The sequence below is a fragment of the Barbatula barbatula genome (genome assembly GCF_947034865.1).
Source record: "Barbatula barbatula genome assembly, chromosome: 1".
In the NCBI taxonomy this organism is placed as follows: Eukaryota; Metazoa; Chordata; class Actinopteri; order Cypriniformes; family Nemacheilidae; genus Barbatula; species Barbatula barbatula.
The window spans coordinates 8,674,671-8,692,837 of record NC_136766.1 but is presented as its reverse complement, the minus strand read 5'-3'; the positions used below and the strand labels follow the sequence as shown (position 1 = coordinate 8,692,837).

Here is an 18,167-nt window from a genome sequence, read left to right as displayed (position 1 = left end):
GTAGGTGGGCTACGAGAATGCAGGCACAGTCGAGTTCCTCGTGGACAAACATGGAAAACACTATTTCATTGAGGTCAACTCCCGCCTACAGGTGGAACACACTGTTACCGAGGAGATAACCGAGTGAGTGGAAACTAAACAATGACATTTCACAGGAAATGTGAATCTCGTAGAGAGAATAAGATTTTATTTTTGTTTTGTTTACCCTGTTTTTTAAGACGTTTTATGAAATGTTTGCTTTGCGTATATATTGAGTGTTCAATGAATAGCAACACAAAAACCCAGCATACATAAAGGAAATGATCAATTCCCATCACTTCTTTGAATAAGAACTGTAAGACATCTTTCCCAGAAAATATTTCCACTCATAACTCTCGTTATATTGTTTTCTGCAATGTCACAAATATGCCATTTTATGTTTCTTGAGCCTGTAAATCACATCCCGAGAAGAAAGCTGTATTGCATGTGGATTTGTGTGTAAGTGTGTCTTCGTACTCGAGTATGCATGCACCGTATGATCGTTCATGTTTGGGTGGGCATACTTCATTCCTTTCTCTGTCTGGAGGACATTACATTTACATATGCCATTACGCTCTAGCCAGATGCCTTCTTACCAATGCAATGTTGAAGCAAACACATTTAGAGTATCATGTACCTAAACAGTCAGCAAACAATAGAATTCAATTCAGATGCTAAAAAAAGGAGACACAAAACGTAGCAAGATCTTACCAGCTGGCAATGGTGTAAACTTGTTAAGATGGCCAGCTGGACTACAGATTTCAACAGAATTGTAACTTGGTCTAATGCAAGAAGGTAAGTTCGGCCACCCTTATGACGGTCTTTATTGATATTGTTGTGTTAGTCTGAAACAGAACTGGTGTTGAGTTGAGAGTTAGTGAACAATGTTAGTTATTCTTACATAAGTTAGAGATTTTTACATAATAGTTCAGTGGAGGTGAGTTTGGGTCATGATTGAGTTCGTCTGAAAGTAAAGGGTGAGTCAACTGGTCTGATCTGTGCTTGTTTGAAGTACGATCCCTGTGGTGTCTACGATTAACAAAAACAAAAAGTTATTACTATCAAAACAGTTTGCACACTTGTGTTACTGTGTTTGTTTACAGTTAGCTGTATATAAAACAACAGAAGTTAACATGTGAGCGTGCACATGTGTCGCAGTTTGTAGGGTGTGTGGTGTCCAGGGGCCTGTACCATGAACGTAGCTGAACAATCTCAGGATTAGTTTGGGGTTGACAAAACCAGACCAATGCAATCAGGCTTTGTTAGTACCATGAAGCAGCTCATCGACTTTCTTCGTCAACTCAAGCTTTGATCCTGAAGCTAAAATGAATCCACAAGCGCCGAAACATGAATGAGTGATTCCGGGCTCGAAAAACCAATGGCGTTTAACATGGATATGACAAGTTCCGTATGTTTCTCAGGAAACAATTACACTCAAATATAACACATAAACGTCTTTCAAAAATGTCATATTGTTTCTTCTGCCTATGAAAGAGAGAAGATCTGTGTGCTCTTACAGAGCTGAATATATACGTACATGTACTGGCACACATGTGAATGTGGAGATTTATTGTAAGTTAAGGGCTCTTACACTGGTGTCTTTTCGCAACAAGCACCAGACACTGAAGCATTAACCTACATGGGTCACAGAAGAAATATGAAAAAAATACACAAAAGAAGATAACTGTTTGACTGAGCTCCTGGAAAAAAGATGTCAGTACATGAACCTGATTGAGGACCACATCGAAACGGTTCTGTGGTCAGGATAGCAAAAACATCTAGCATTCATAATCCACCCCACGAACAGGCCATCAAATAGTCCTGTCATAGATCAGAGAAGGGGAAATGATATTGAAGTTTGAAGATTTAAGTTTTTATTTTTTTCACATTCCATTCCCTTACACACAATAATCATTACAGCATAAAATAAAACTTCTTAGGCCGTGTTCAGACTTGACTTCTCTTTCGAAGCTGCCAGCGTCTGTTTTACATTATAATCATTATAACGTGTTTTCAAAAAAACGTCCTGAGCGCTTTTTTAAACGCCAGCGTCTTTTTCTGCAGCTCAAGCGTCTTTTAGGTTGAAAAAGTTAAACTTTTCTGAAAAAAAGCGCTTTTTCATAGCCAACCAATGACAGGGACCTGCCATTTCCATAACAACATACGAGGAACGTGATCAAATGCCGCCCGTTGGAGCATAGTTTTGTATAAATGTAAGATAAATTTTCACTTTCAAAAACTTCTTATTGCATTTCTAGCGAGAAATTAGTATTGTAGTTTTTAAATATTTGAATAGTTATTGCGAAGACGCTCTCTGTTTATAATTCAAATAGACCTGCATTATGCTGCCTATCTGTTTCTCTGGGCTGCCTTTGTGCACAGACGCTGCCTCCGAAGTCATGGTGTTTGGCTGCTATTTAACACTGCCAGCGGTTTTTTTACTAAAAAGCAACTTTTTCTTGTCAAAATATAAGTAATGTCTGAACATGGCCTTATTGCTCATTTTAATATGTACTGTAGATAAAATTATTTAGGTGCTCTGCAAGAAAACTTGCTTTTACAAAAAAGGGTTGAATTGGCAGTGTAAAAGTTAATGTGATGTCACATGTTAATCTATCTGTAAGTATTTAATAAGACTACTTTAGTAGACAAAGACGATAGATGTCCAAGTAACACAATGAAATTGTTCCTACCGTGTAGGCAGCATCACAGTAAAGTACGTGCTGAAAATAACGCAACACATAGAAATGCTTACTGTAATTTAGTAAACATTTTTAAACTATAGTAACAATAGTATTTGATTTAAAATATATTTATATTTTATGTATATTTATTTATAATAAAGCAATAAGCACCAAGAAGCAGTGGGTTACAGCGCATTTTATAACAGCTAAAGGCATTGTGGCACATCACAAAGCGGAGTGCCTAAATAAAACTGTTATAAAACGCACTATAAACCACTGCTTCGCGGGGCTTATTGCTTTTATAAAACAATTTAATATCATATAGTAAATAAAATTATATTTAGCCTATGTAATGCAGTCAGTGGTTATAAATCGTGGTATTTTAAAACGGCTTGGATCTCGGCTCAGCCAATCAGAATCAAGGACCAGAACTGATCGTTTTATAATTGTTTTTGCAAGAACTAGACATTTCAACACGTACTGTGAATTAGATGGTCATGATTTGTAAGTTTACTCGCAACAGAGGTTCAGTTTTGAGGTGACATCTCTAATCTAGTTAGCATAAATGACCATGGCGATGAAGACCGATTAAAGGCGAGCTGCGTTCATGGTACCTAAAACCCTAAAAGGGCCAACTAATCTTGAATTTACCTGACTAGCCACCTAAGCCGACTTCATGGTACAGGCACCAGTATAAATGTTTATTTCCACCTTGAAATCATGGCCAAGGGGAGAAAACGGTGGCGAATTAAAAAGAGCGAGAACATGTGTTGGAAACAGCATGGGTATGAGAAAAACAGAGAGGAAGAGGAAGATGTTATAAATAGCTCCCACCTCCCCTGATAAACTATGAGCTGCTCTATAATGACATAGAGATGAGCCTGATCTCAACACGTACACACACACACACACACACACACACACACACACAGATGCTGACAAGCATGCAGACATTAATGTTCTGATGAGCCAAATGATTGATAGCACTTCTTTCATTCTGCCTATACACACACACACTTTATGTTTTCCAGAGCGAGTTCCTCACCATAGAAATGGAGACTCATACATTATAGATATCAGACTTGTCAAGTGCAGTTGACAGCGGTGCACCGAATTGGCTCTCATTGCTTGTGCTGCCATCTTAGATTTGCAGAGGATTTAGGGAAATTTATTAGAAGAATTAGCCTGTCATTGCTGGGCTTATTATACCGTCTCCTTTACACATGGTGTGTAATGTTATTATGTTTTCGCACATGCATTTCACTGCAACAGCGTGGCACGCTGTATTGGTATGAAAGATTTGTTTCCTTTTTCTACACTAATGTGATCCTTCTAATGTGACTGCATATGTGTGTGAATGTGTCTGTCTTTGGTTTGATTCAAAGGCTGTAATTTCCTCCTCATGCTTTTATTACAATGAAAGAAGGGAAATGTGCTATTTTTTATTTTCTCTTTTTGCTTCCCTCTCTAAAATCTTTCATTATTTTCTGTATCTTCTCTAGTTTTATGTGCGTCTTTGTTGTACATTTTTTCCCTTCGATTATGTTCCTTTGTTTGTGTCCATTCATTTCATGTTTTCGAATGGCTGGTGGTCCAAAATATGTTATATTGGAGGAATGCGTGCCTAATTATCCCACAACGGAAATATTTGGATGATATTTCATGCCATTATTAAAAGAGGAAAGAAAGAATTGTGATTTGAATATGGAGCATATGGCTTATCTGTGTGCGTTTTTGTGTTGTACAAGTATGTATATGTACATTAGGGATGGAAATTAGCAGGCATCTGGTCATACATTACTATAGTTACTATAGTTAATCTTAATATTCATGAAGAAGATGTAGCAAAATTAAAAATTAAACAAAAATATTCATACTTGACTTGAGAATATTGTTACTGTGTTCTCTAAAAAAACAACTCTGTACTCACTCACCCTTAATGCACACACTGTGTATGTGTTTGCGTTGAATGTTTGTGCGTATCTGCCACTCTATGTTGAGTAATGACAACGCAACAATCCCACAAAATTGCGTCAGTAGATCTTATTTTGTGGTGGCTGAGTTAGAAACAAGCGGGTGCTCATACAAACTACGATAAACAGAAAATGGAGTTGAAGTTGAAAAGAAATAAGCTTGTAGAAACGGTAAAGTCAGGAGCGAGTGAGGTTTTTGGTGACCCAGCATCAGAAAAGCTATTTCACCCCTCTTTCTGACACTAATACCCTTATCAATCTCTGTGATTCACTTCTCAACCTTTGCCTCTTCTTCCTCTCTTATTTTTTCTCCTGTATTTTCAGTCTTTCGCTATATCACTTTTTAAAAGATTTTAGTCATAATAGTATATAATGTAAATCATACACAATATGATATACGATATAATGGATCATATAAATCAAAGGTGTTCTTTCTCACTTTCTTTCGCACTTAAAAAACACACAGACCTCAATCCTTAACCATTGGAACATAAAAAATTGTGATTTATATTTTGTATTGTATAGTAAGTATTCATTGGCAATCTAGGTTTTGAAGACATTTGTAGTTTTTGTTGTTGGAGATATACATACATATATATATATATATATATATATATATATATATATAGAGAGAGAGATAGAGAGAGAGAGAGAGAGAGAGAGAGAGAGAGAGAGAGAGAGAGATTTTTAAAGAGACATTTCACCAAAAAATGTTCAGGCTCAAGTTCCAAATCTGTGTAAATGTCTTTGTTCTGTTGAACACTGAGAAATATATTTGGAAGAATGCTTGTAACCAAACACGTCTTGACCACCAATTACTACCATAGTACTACTATCGAGTGTACTTTATTTTTCCACAGTACATTTTGTCTTACTCTTTTTCCCTTTCTCTTTTCTATCATTGTGGTTTGTAGTCTAAAATTCAACCGTTTATCAATCTTAACTCATTCACTGTGTGTACTCTGTTTACATCTAAACACTTTCTCCGGCTCATTACAGCATCATTTACTGACAGTGGATGCATGTTTGTAAAGAGATGCTTCATTGACATCTCAACATCTGTCATTAGCCGTTCACCGTTTGTTTACACATTCTTTTAAATGATCGAGTCCCACCGCTCTCAGTGCTGCTTCATTCTGTCTCCACTATGGAGTCGTCCTGTCCCTATTGATTCATGCCTACATTCATCCAAACTCTTGTTTGGACATCATAAATATACCACAGCATTGACCTCAGAAGTCATTCTGCACTTACACTTTTTTCTACTGATCCCAGGCCTATTTAACTATTCTCTGCTGTACAGTTTGGATAAATGAGGTTATTCTTGGATCAGGGTATAAATGGAAACCCTAGTGGGATTGTATTTCCTTTAAACTCAGACACGTAGAACGGTAGTGGGTAGCTTTATGTTCTCTGGGCCTTGCAAAGAAAGGTTTCATTAAATGTAATGGCTCCTAGTGGATGTTGCCCGGTGCCGTAGCGTCACCCTCCGCTGCTTAAGCTCGTCTTTACATCTTTTTTGTCTGTAAAAGTGAACAAAGTGCTAAATTGAGTTTAGGTGCTTTTTTAGCTTCCAGAGGGGTCTGTAATATAACATAATAAAACTCTTTAAGGGTGCATGGCGTTATTTGCTATTTACCAGACACTTTCACCCAGGTACACTAATTGCAAAAAAGGTTCCACTAGAGCGGTCTGAGGTTAAGAGGCCGGACTCAATGACACAATGATGTCGTGGTATAGGGTGTAAAGGGTAATTTACAGCTTATAACCGAACAACCTTTTAAGCAGCTGACCACTAGACTTCATTGCAAAAATGTAGCTACACTCTCGGCTATCATTTTATATTCTTTTAAATGGATGACTTTGACTGAATAATGAAGAAAGAGCAGCCAATAAGAGCACAGGATAAATGGGAACTTCTTTCAAAATTGTTTAAAAAGCAGTGAGACTTCAAGAAGGTTGTTTCATCGGACGTATGCCCCTGGCCCGAATTTAACTCCCAGTGATCGGTCTGGCTATTTTTTATTTATATAAATTGATATTACATTTTCATTGTATAATATTTTTTTAAATACTCAATTTGTAAAAGAAAATTGCATATACATTTGATTAAATAAGCAAGTAATTTACTTGTTATTTCTTTTGCATGTTTTTAGAAATAATCTAAAGGGACTGTGTACCGGATGTTAGGTTTGGGCCACAAAAGTGTGCATGCGCTGAAACGTTTGTTTCTGTCGTTGCACATGTTATGTTGTTTGAAACTGTCTTTAGTGCATTTTGGCAAAATTGCATTGTCACTGCAAACAGGCAATACATTTTTAGATATAGTAGGAATATGAATTGTGTTCTGCGTGGTTGGTTTTGGTGTTTCCAGGCAGTTGCTACAGTACCGTTAAAGGTTACAAGGGTCATGTTATGATGTTGTGACAATCATATTTTCCTTTTTGCTATCATAGTTTCCTACACAGTTAATTAAATTGACGTTTCTCATCCAGTCTTTTCCCGTGTCAAGCTTTTTCCACACAGCTCGCCTTCAATCATATTTCCCAGCACAGCACATTGCAGGCAGTTGAAATCCAGCCCAGCTCTTGAGAATGTCAACAGGCTGCGCCCTCTGCATTCAATCAGGCATGGCTCACAGCGCAGCTCAACACTCAGGACTATTCACTCTGACCTGAGGTGCTGCATGAGGCCCGTAGCAGAGCTCCATGCTGAGCCTCGCCGAGCATCATCAAACAATGTGGATAACCTAAGCTGCAAGGAGCTGCGCCTGCTTGTATTTGATATGATTGGAATAATGAGCCTTAGGGTGGAGCTCCGTGCTGGGTCAGCTCTCTGATAAGGGCCTAGAAATGGGCTTTGTTGCAGAAATGCATGCTGGGCTCTGATAAAGCTGCTGAAGTGCTCTGTTTTCTGCACGTTTTAAGCTCCTCTCCGTTTTAATTGCTCCTTTTGTATTGGTATCTTTTGAAAACCTGTCAAATCTCATAGACTTCCACTGTTTTCCAGCGTTCTCCACTAAATAATTACTCAGAACGTTTGTACCTTTGAGAATGTCCTAGAATGTCTCTAAACGAAGGTTTTGTCAGGTTAAGCTCATCAATAACAGCGATGCTCTGTCTAGAGAAGTGTGGTCTTGTCCATTTTGGGCTGATAGGTCTAAGTATTGCATTGCAACCAACGGCTCACTCCACCCCACCCTTTCGAACACAGAACAAAGATGTCATCATGTTTTCGCTTCTTTGGCGAAATAAATAATGTATTTATGAAAGACACTAGAAACAACGTTGTGAAATCCATGCAAGGGGACCCGCGGTGAATGTAGATAGAAATTAGGGATGCCACAATTCTCAATATAATAGTGAACCATTCTCCACGTTTTCCAACGCCACGGTTCAATATATGTGTGTGAATTGAGGTTTTCCGGATTTGCGTTTACATCATTTCATTGCGTTTTATTAGCCTACTCTATGGGAGGGTGCGATTCCTCAATTCTTTACATTTCCGCATCGAGAGGTCACACTGTGAAGTTTTGATCTTCAATTGGTCTCACGCACTCACGTGACACGAATTCGCAGGTCAGAGTTCGGCAAACTTGAACTTTGCTACACAGCGAAATGCAAAATATTGTTGGACAGGCTTGCGTTTCCAGTCTGTCGCATTTGCATGCGTATGAATGGAAGTCAATGGAATACAAAATACAGGGCATACAAAAGCACCACGTTCACGTTGCTAACCCAGCACATGCAGAGAGAGCGTCTACAGCGCCGTGCCGAAGTCCTTTTAACCCGGCGGCCTTATGGGCAGCTATTTGCATCATAGCCAGTCATTTCTAAAATCGCTGGCAAAGATTTGAATTATACATCATATTTCGGATCAATAATTAAACCTGACATTAACTCTACCCTTACCTTGGTTTGTTTAGTTTTAATTTTGTTAAAATCACCCTTTAAGCGGCAACTTTAAGTGTTGCATTTCTCCCTATTTATTGTAATGGCAGTGGCGCATCTTGTTAATATCTATTATCTTTGGCCTTGCCCATTGAGTGTTACAGCAATCACAAGTTTGCATTATGTTATTTTAAATACACTGATGCGCTAAACCTCTTCAATTAGCTTATTTTACTGACATGTTAATGAATGGTGAACAAAGAACTGCTGTGAGCTGCCAGTGTTAATCTTTAATTTATCTTTATTTTATTAAGTACACCAGGAATTGTACAGGTTGATTTTTGCTTAGAGAATAAAAAGTCAAGTAAATAAAGAGAACGGCAATAAAATATTTTTTCTTCTTAACTTCTTACTGTTCCTGTCAAATAAGCATAGAATAATGCTTATTTGGAACCAAAAACCATGGGTACCAAAACCAAGGTACGTATTGAATTGTGGGTTGACTCTATTGTTGCATCCCTAATAAAAATAGCTCATTCTAAGCTAATAAAAACATAATGCTTCATTATTTAAGGTCCTTATACACCTCTGAAGACATAGTTATGTATATTATCTTGCATTTATGTTTCAAATGATGTCAAAGTGAAATTTTTCCCCTCATAAAATCATGCCCGACAGCTCCATTTATACAACAAGCTGGCTGTTGTCAACATGCTCCGGCTAAAGTTTTGTGATTATATTATAGCAGCCAAATTGAAATAAAAGCTGAAGGTTTTGGTTTGTATGTTGTTCGTGATAATGCAGTAAGCTACGGCCTTTAGTTATGGTTCCGCGTTCATTCTGTGACATTCACTTGCTAATAATAAGGAGAAGCGTTTTTAATATTCAAAAAGTCAACATCCACCCCATAGTACCTGACTCTTTATTACATGTGCTATTGCCCTTATTGCTTCTCATAGGTTTGTTGCTTTATTCCTCGTTCATTTGACTTGCGAGGCAAAATCGAAACCATTGTTTATTCAGCACTTGACAACCTCAATATAAATAATGTCAATCATTGTGATTGCCAGGTGTCGTAAGCCTATGCTTGTCAAGAAGTGAACTGCTTCACATCTGTGGTGTTTAGACGTGTGAAATATAAGAAGTGTGTGTGTGTGTTGCTGTGTGCACACATTCACTTGTGTGTGTGTATATATATATTAAAGCTGAACTGTGGAATTTCAAATTCACAAATGGTTTTCTGATGACATCACAAGAACAAACCTCTCACAAATCTCGTTGGTGACATCCATGGCAGCGGACAGGTATAATACAATGCTGTGCTTGTGAGAGTCCTGATCAGTGGGAAACCTAAGATAAAAAACTTATATCTTATGTTCTTGTAAAAATCCAATGTTCTCATTAGATTACATGGCTACTTTAAAATGCCTTTCACTAGAGGTTGGTGCTTTTGCATTCAGATACAGTACAGTAGACCTCCTTCCGGCCCCTAGAAGACACGTTGGACTGCTGGAAAAAACAGAGCAGTGTTTTGAATGCTAATGTTATACCGAGCAATGTTAGACATAAGCAATGTAGGAGCGCAGTGTAACATTTTAAGACTCCTTGTCTCTCTACGGATTAAATTGGGATACAACACAATGTTTTAACATCAGAACAATTACACACTTACCTTTAATAAGCTGTAGTCCTGAATATTCTTGGCCAAAAATATTTCTTGCTGTTCTCTCTCTCTCTCTCTCTCTCTCTCTCTCTCTCTCCTTCTCTTGGCTGCCCTTATTGTCTCTTTCATGTTGTATTTATTAGTCAAGTTTCTTTCATTACTATCCCATTATCTGCTGAACGTGTTCTGTGACTCATGAGTGTGGGGTGGCAGATAACACTGGTAAGCTAGTAATTAATGTCTCTGTGATCAGTTGGCTTGAAACCCAGATGAAATGCAGGAGCTAGAAAACAGAGGTATGTGTAAGCAAAACACGTGGATTTGCTTCTTGAATATGTACCAGAGATCTACGCCAACTTATTTTTTAGGAACACTTTTGCTCCTTAATTTAAACATTTAGGAGAACAGTCAAAAAGTTAGGAGCACAGACAATTTCGGATTGTTGTAAAAGAAACATTAGTTTGGCACCGTATAGCATGCACAAAGTATGGGAAAGCATGATAAACTAAGCTTATTGGTTATTATTGATTGTACCAAGGGGGCTGTTGAATGTTTCATTGTGATCGGCTGGCGAACATTCTAAGACATTGTCTTTCATGCAACGGAACTGGTCGCAGTGTAGAGCCCTCTGTACGTGTGTGTGTTTTTGTGTACGTGTTAATTATTCACGCTGTTGCGATTAGATATGCAGGAAAAGTGTGTACGGCGTCTGAGTGTGTGAAAAGGATGTGGCTTTGATCACCCAAGGTCAGCTCTGTTTTAAAGGCCCATTAGCACATTCTTGCTGATCTCTGATCAGTATTAGGTAGCAGTTGTCCTCTATGACCTCTTTAATATAACAGCATACGATTGACCCTGGACCTGTGATCAGGGTCACCGTTTATACCGAGAGAGTCATAAAATAAACAGCCTTTGCTTATTGAATGAGTCTCCGAACCCTTTTCAGGCTAAATACATTTTAGTGCATAAAGAGATGCTGTTGAACGGAGACCTCCTGTTACTTATACAGTTGAATGTTTTTTTATAATGCAGAGCAAAAGAGTGGTGTTTCCCTTGTGTTCATACCCTTGTAGTGTTCCAAACACACATACAAAACGAAAAGGGACTCAGACTGGCATTCTATAACATTTTTTTTTACAGACAACTGAAGAAACATGGCTAAATCACAACTCTCCCTATATGCTGTGATTGATTTCCTTGAATGAAGTTGAAAGAAGACTTTTTATTTTAATGTTGTATAACACATTGAGCCCTATCGTACACCCGGCACAATGCAGCAAAGGCAAAGCGCAAGTGTTTTTGCTAGTTTCAGCCCCGACACAGATCTCATTTTCCTATACTGCGCCACATTGTTTAAATAGCAAATGCATTTGCTCTCATTTGTGCGCCCATGGGCGTGTTGCTCTAAAAGAGAGGTGTGCTCAGGCACATTGTTGGCGAGTTGCTATTTTGAGGAACTGAAAATAGACTGCGCCATAGACCAACTCAAACCTGGACTAAAGTCAATGGCGCAATATTTTGTGGTTATTTAAAGAGCGCGTTAGAAATATGCGCCTATAGGCGGGTGCACAGTGCTCGTACATTGTGCTCATAGAAGCACACAATAATGCCCAATATTTATTATATATTTAAAATATTATTATTGTGGACATAAAGATAAAAATCCGGCTTGTCCTGTAGATGGTCTGCTTTGCACGTTTTAACCTCTCGCAAAAGCAAACGCGTTCCCCTTCTGGAGAAGTGTCTGTGTCTGCTGCCGTGTAAATAGCGAGTCCGCCATGGCGCGAGCGCAACTGGATCTTAAAGAAAATGGAAGATGACACTCTGATTTATAGATTTATTGCACATTACGCCCAAAGAACACCCATTACTCATTAAGAGAATCCGGACAACCAGTTTAGACCATGCGCCCAGGCTTAGTTTATCAGACCATAGTAGCAGTGTTGTGCATAAATAAATAACATGTGTATAAATGAAAGAAATGTGAATAAAATAATCTATATTTTATAGTTATATTTTAGCGTCTTCGCTGTTGCCACCCTTTGACTAGTATTTGCAAAATCGTTCTCCTTTTGCATTTTATCATTCAACTTCTTGAAGTCTCTTCCTGTGAAGCTTTTTAAAGAGTTGTAATGAAGCTCCTATCTATCAAGGACTCTATTGGCTGCTTTTTCTTCATTATTTGGCCCAAGTCATCGTTTTCCAATGAAAGAAATTGATACGTTGGCACAATTACATTTTTGTTCACAAAAGTAATTTCAAACATTAAAGCTTACATCTCTCAGTCAAGTGTTTCCAAGCGTTTGACTGGAACTCTATATCAAAACTTGCTAGTAGTCTCGTCATGAATCCCCATTCGAAAACCACAGACTATATCTCTTACTTTCTAAAATCTTTGTGTGCACCACTCCAGTTGCGTCTTTCAATTTTATTAAGAAATGTTATCATGTAAATGAAAGGCATAATGCACTTGTGTACTCTGTGTTCTCTCTCTCAGACACATTTCAGTCTTTACTGATTTGTAAGACATTAGACATTCTACACCTCACAGATTCTCAACTTCCCACACTGTCTCTCAAAAGCAGAGACGGACATTAATTATGAGTTACGCTGTTTGAAAAAAGAATGATGCCTGGAGGCACGATGAGGCATGTGCTTTCTATATGCGGGTCACAGGTGAGACTATGTGTAAAAAATTTAATCACAGACATTATTGTTGCTGCTGATGTCTGTAGCGATCGCTTCTCGTGTGGATTTTATGGTATGAGAGGACTTTCATCTCAGAGCAATTATTGGAATGTTGGTCTCTAGATGGTTGGAATGTGTTTAGTTATGACACAGAAAACTTAATTGAAAACATTATAAATGTTCCATTCAAGTTCAATCAAATCTTACAGATTAACTGATAAACCCCAACTAGAGGATGAGGCCGAGCACACAGACATATGCATTTTAATAACACCATGAACCTCCTTTTAGACATTTTCACGTTTCAAAAATATGAACCTTGGTGTAATGTATTTTTATGCTGATTTGCAGGGGACAACTTTATTGCTTAGGGGTTGCTCATTCATAGCTCAGGGATCTTCAGAGGCGGACAGAGTACACAGGTTCATTACTTGAGTAAAAGTACAGATACCCCTTGCTAAATTTTACTCAAGTACAAGTAAAAGTACTACAGTCAGATGTGTACTTAAGTAAAAGTACTGAAGTACATGTTTTTAAAAGTACTTGAGTATCAAGAGTACAAGAGTACATTTTCTAAATATTGCATTACTACTGCCACAGTGCTTACATTTATGTACAGAAACGTCCTACATGGAGTTATGAAAAATGTTAATGTTAATACCTTGGAGAATGTTAAAGGAATTTAAAGTAAAATAAAGTAATTTTAATCTTTTTACCATGCTTTATTCTTTTCACCTCTGCTAGAGTTTTAATGGATTTTTTGCACCCACATTTGAACCGAACAGTTTTAAACAACACACCGCATACTCAAGAACATTAAAGCAAATACTCTGCTTACATTAATGAGTAATATTAGAAAATACAATTCAGCTAACAATTGTGTGTACATGTGAGTTTCTCTGTTTTTTCATCAATCAGTAGTGGCGTTTCATCAAAACCTAGGGTATGGCGAAATTTCCTCAGACCATACAAAAACGAACCACAATGAAACCAAATGATACCACATATATGTAACCACAAAACTTAAAGTAGTAAAAAATAACCCAGCCAGATGTTGTCATAACCACCACCAACGACTACGTTAATCGACTATGAGACTAAAATATAAACCAACCATTGATCAGATTCAGCAAACAAGATTAAATATAAAACATGTCTTACCTTGTCGCAAGGTTGTTAAGCCTTGATTCTTTTCATTTTTAAGCTAATCCTGGCATAGCTAGTGGCAAATCGCAAAATACATAATAGCCTAAACTGCGACTGCACTACAAAGTCTTTCCGTACAATATATTTTTTAAATTTTTCACAGATAGCGTTTTACATTATGAATGAAATACAATAACAATAGTGTAAATTATTCGATTTATTAAAATTATTAAATGGATGCCAACTAATTGGGAAAATAAAGACCATCCCCACACCTCACACTTGATTCCAAAACCACTGTTAGGCATTTTGTAAGCAGTTTCTTTGTTTTATTGAAAATAAATGCCTGTATATGATCTTAAATGTGGAAAATGCAGACAAACGAGTTTAGCCAAAAAGAGCTTCGAACCAACATTACGATGATGTCACGTCAAAACTACATATCTTCGGTCTTACCGACTATACGTCAATGACGCTATGTGAATTAACGGTGTTTATACATTCTCAAATACACATGCTTCCGACGTCCATGCTACATGTACACATCAGTGTAAAGTAGTTTAATTATCTATAATGAGTCTCATTATGCACACGTACTTTATTTCAACAATGTTTTCTGAACGCTAGGGCCATACACAAACGCCGCCCCTGAAATCAATAAACCTAAAACAGCAAAGAAGGCGATATAGCAATGTTCTGACACACCTCTGAACCTGACCGTGTTATACACGCAGCATAGAGCAAAGAAGAGAAAATAATAATGATTAAAGAAAATCAGCTGACCGGTCGCGATGTTTTCAAGTTCATTTCATGTTATATTTAGCATTTTATATGACGCTATTGGCTACTCTTCCCTTACCTTTATTCTTTATTCATATAAAAATACCCCCAAATCGCATGAAAATACACACAAAACACATATTCTTCAATCGTGCATTTATTAGCTTCTTGTTTTGGTGAAGAAATGTTACTTTAGCTTCATCGCGGATGTCCTGAATGAGGAAGTGTACACAGGACGTGTCATGCAGACGTGAGATGATTGACAGCTGTGTACAGCAAATGATAGAGCTCTGAGGTCTGAGTGATTGTTGCTGATAGGCTCGCCCAATAAGTGGCGCCTGCACAATCCAATCACGTTTGAGAGGGAAAAAACAAATTGGTGGTTTCCGAGATTTTTCTTTTTCCTTTTTAGAAGTAACGTGTACTTACGGTTATGGATAGAAATGTAGCGGAGTAAAGAGTACAATATTTGCCTCTCAAATGTACTTGGGTAAAGTCATGAGTACTCCCCAAAAATTATACTCAAGTAAAGTACAGATCCCTCAAAATTGTACTTAAGTACTGTACTCGAGTAAATGTACTCCGTTACTGTCCGGCTCTGGGGATCTTAATAGAGTTCTCAATTGTTTTGAGTATACATTTTGGCCAGGATGTTTCCCTCAAAATAGTTTTGGGGAAAAAAATACAAAATTGCAATAAATTGTTGGCATACAGTAAAAGTTAAAAATATGGATAGCATCTCAGTCTTGGAAGATCTAATAAAACATTTCAGTTCAATTTGAAATCATTGACTTGATTGAAGACCTTATTATCATGGCAAATCTGTGCACAGTTTGGGACATTTTAGAGACACATGTGAGATTACTAGCTAATAGAAAAAAATTATTCTCCATTTTAATTTTTATTCATTTGTGTATCCATAGGAATGCAAGCTATGGATTGCTGTCTTTGTGCGAAGCGAGAGAGATAAATAAATAAATGCAAATGCGTAACAGCGTGTGTTTTTCAGAACACACAAATAATTTGACTTGTAAACTAAGCTCAGGGAGATCTGTTTTCTCATGCTTTGGGTGGAAAACGATGTCCTTCCTACAAAATATGTTCCTAGCAAAGGACTCTCATTACATGCTTGATGAGAATTCATACTTGTCTAGTAATGTATGGGTTTTTGTTGTTAATTAAAGAAACAGCAGAACAGGAATCACGTCTTAAGGCCATACAAATGAAAAGGATCTCTCACATGTACTGATACAAAGGTACACACATAGCACATAGGTTATTTGAAATCTAGTATTTTCTGTTTCTTAAACGTCCAATGTGTAATTTTTTGAAGGATCTATTGAGAGAAATGCAATATAATATACATAACTATGTCTTCAGAGGTGTGCAAAGACCTTAAATTATGAAGGGTTATGTTTGAATTACCATGAAATTAGCTATTTCTATCTACATACACTGCAGGTACCTTACATGGAATTCACTGTTGTTTCTACAGTAGCCCTAAACAGACAAACGTGTTTTATAAATGTTATCTCCTTCGGCAAAGAAGCGAAACACCCTAGTCCTGTGTCAGCCTCCGTGGTCCTTCGACAGTGAGGGGTGGAGTGAGCTGTTTGTTGCAACCTTACCGCTAGATGCCGCTAAATTTCATACTGTGGACCTTTAACCCTAAATGTTCACATTTGTACATTTTATTAGCAGCGTTTAGATTAGATTAGATTAGATTCAACTTTATTGTCATTACACATATACAAGTACAGTGTAACGAAATGTAGTTTAGCACTTGTATTAGAGTTTTTTCTATTTAAGGGGTGTATTAGAATTTAATTGATGTCAGATTTTATTGTGGTGACATTTCACACCTCAATAATGTGGGTATACCTAAAACACACACACACGGACCTTATACATAGTGGAGGTTTTGCCTGTGTTTTCTGGCCACTGAAAATATCATGTCTCCGAAATTGCATTCTCGTTTTTTATAGGCATTCTCAGATTTCTTTTTGTGGGAATAGTCTGTATATTTGCACCCGCATCCCACGTCTTTTGAATGCACAAATAATGGGGGAAAAGCTATAAGCAGAAACATGTTGAAAAATAATACTTTCATTATGGTTTAATGTGTTGGGCTCTGGGGCTCTACTCAACCTCCAGGAACAAGCTGAAGATTATTAGCTGGGTGCTCAACAAGATCCAGCGTGTAAACCCCGTACCGCCTCAGAACAGTTTAGAGTCTTGCTCTGGTTAGGTACGCAATTGGATGCCAAAATTCTTGGTTAAATGGTACAGTATTCCCTGTAGTTTCTCTAGAGAGGTTTATAATTCATAGAAACGCATAAAAAGCTGTTGTGAGATTTATTTTGTGTGATGTGTGTAGGTGTTTGGGTTTAATTTTGCCTTTGTTGTTTCCCTTCTGAAGATCTTTGTTTCCAACAATTTAACAAACACTTTTCATGTCTTAATGAACTTTTCACATTCATTTTCGTATATACATGCTTTCTTTTGAAAGGTTCGAGACCTACAGTGAATTAGATTTTTTTAGGACATTCATACTCCTTAACGTATGCTGACAGTAATATATTGTTCCTTGCTAATGTACTGTTTTGTTTTGTCATGTCTGCTGAGCAGTTTTATCATAGATGTATGCTTATCTGTGCCATTAACAAGCTTCCATTTATCATTTCTCCCGGAACTACACCTCTCTGCATCCCTGCACACTGTAATAAAACTGTTTAGAATAAGAGCGGCTCTGTGCATTAAAATAGTCCGCTTGGACACATTAATAACACATAAATGCCATGAAGACAAATAAATAAGCAATACACAAGTTACACACCCGAAAAGCATAAATTATTATAGAAAAGGATTCAGATTTATTAGTCAAGTCAAGTCCGCTTTATTTATGCAGCGCTTTTTACCATTTTCATTGTTACAAAGCAGCTGTACAAGAAAACATTGACTATTAGCAAAACATATAAGGTTATGCAAGTCAAAACACAAGTCAAATATCAGACAGACTATAAATTCCTATATGCAGTGTTAATTAAATAAAACTATAACATTTAAGCATCCCCCAGGGCCAGGCAAACAGTGCGAAACAGTATGCAAACGGTGGCGAGGAATTAGAAAATCTGGTACGCTTTAAAAAGTAACATCCACATTCATTTGGTGATACTGGAAATGACAGATGGAAGCGTTGCTTTTCCGTACATCCGAGCAGATCTGTGTGCCTCTAACTTACACTGTATATTTGCGTTGACAAGCTGAAGATCTGTACAGATGTGTGTATGTTAAACACTATCCGGTCTTTAAGCATATTTTTGGC

General features: G+C 37.4%; 1 protein-coding gene across 1 annotated transcript in view; it reads left to right on the top strand.

Annotated features, from left to right (window-relative positions):
- pcxb (pyruvate carboxylase b) overlaps positions 1-18,167 on the top strand; it is a 156,269-nt gene that overhangs the window by 29,941 nt on the left and 108,161 nt on the right. Inside the window, exon 8 of the mRNA XM_079459290.1 lies at positions 5-123. Within this exon, the coding sequence (XP_079315416.1) occupies positions 5-123 (119 nt within the window). The remainder of the gene's footprint in view (positions 1-4; positions 124-18,167) is intronic.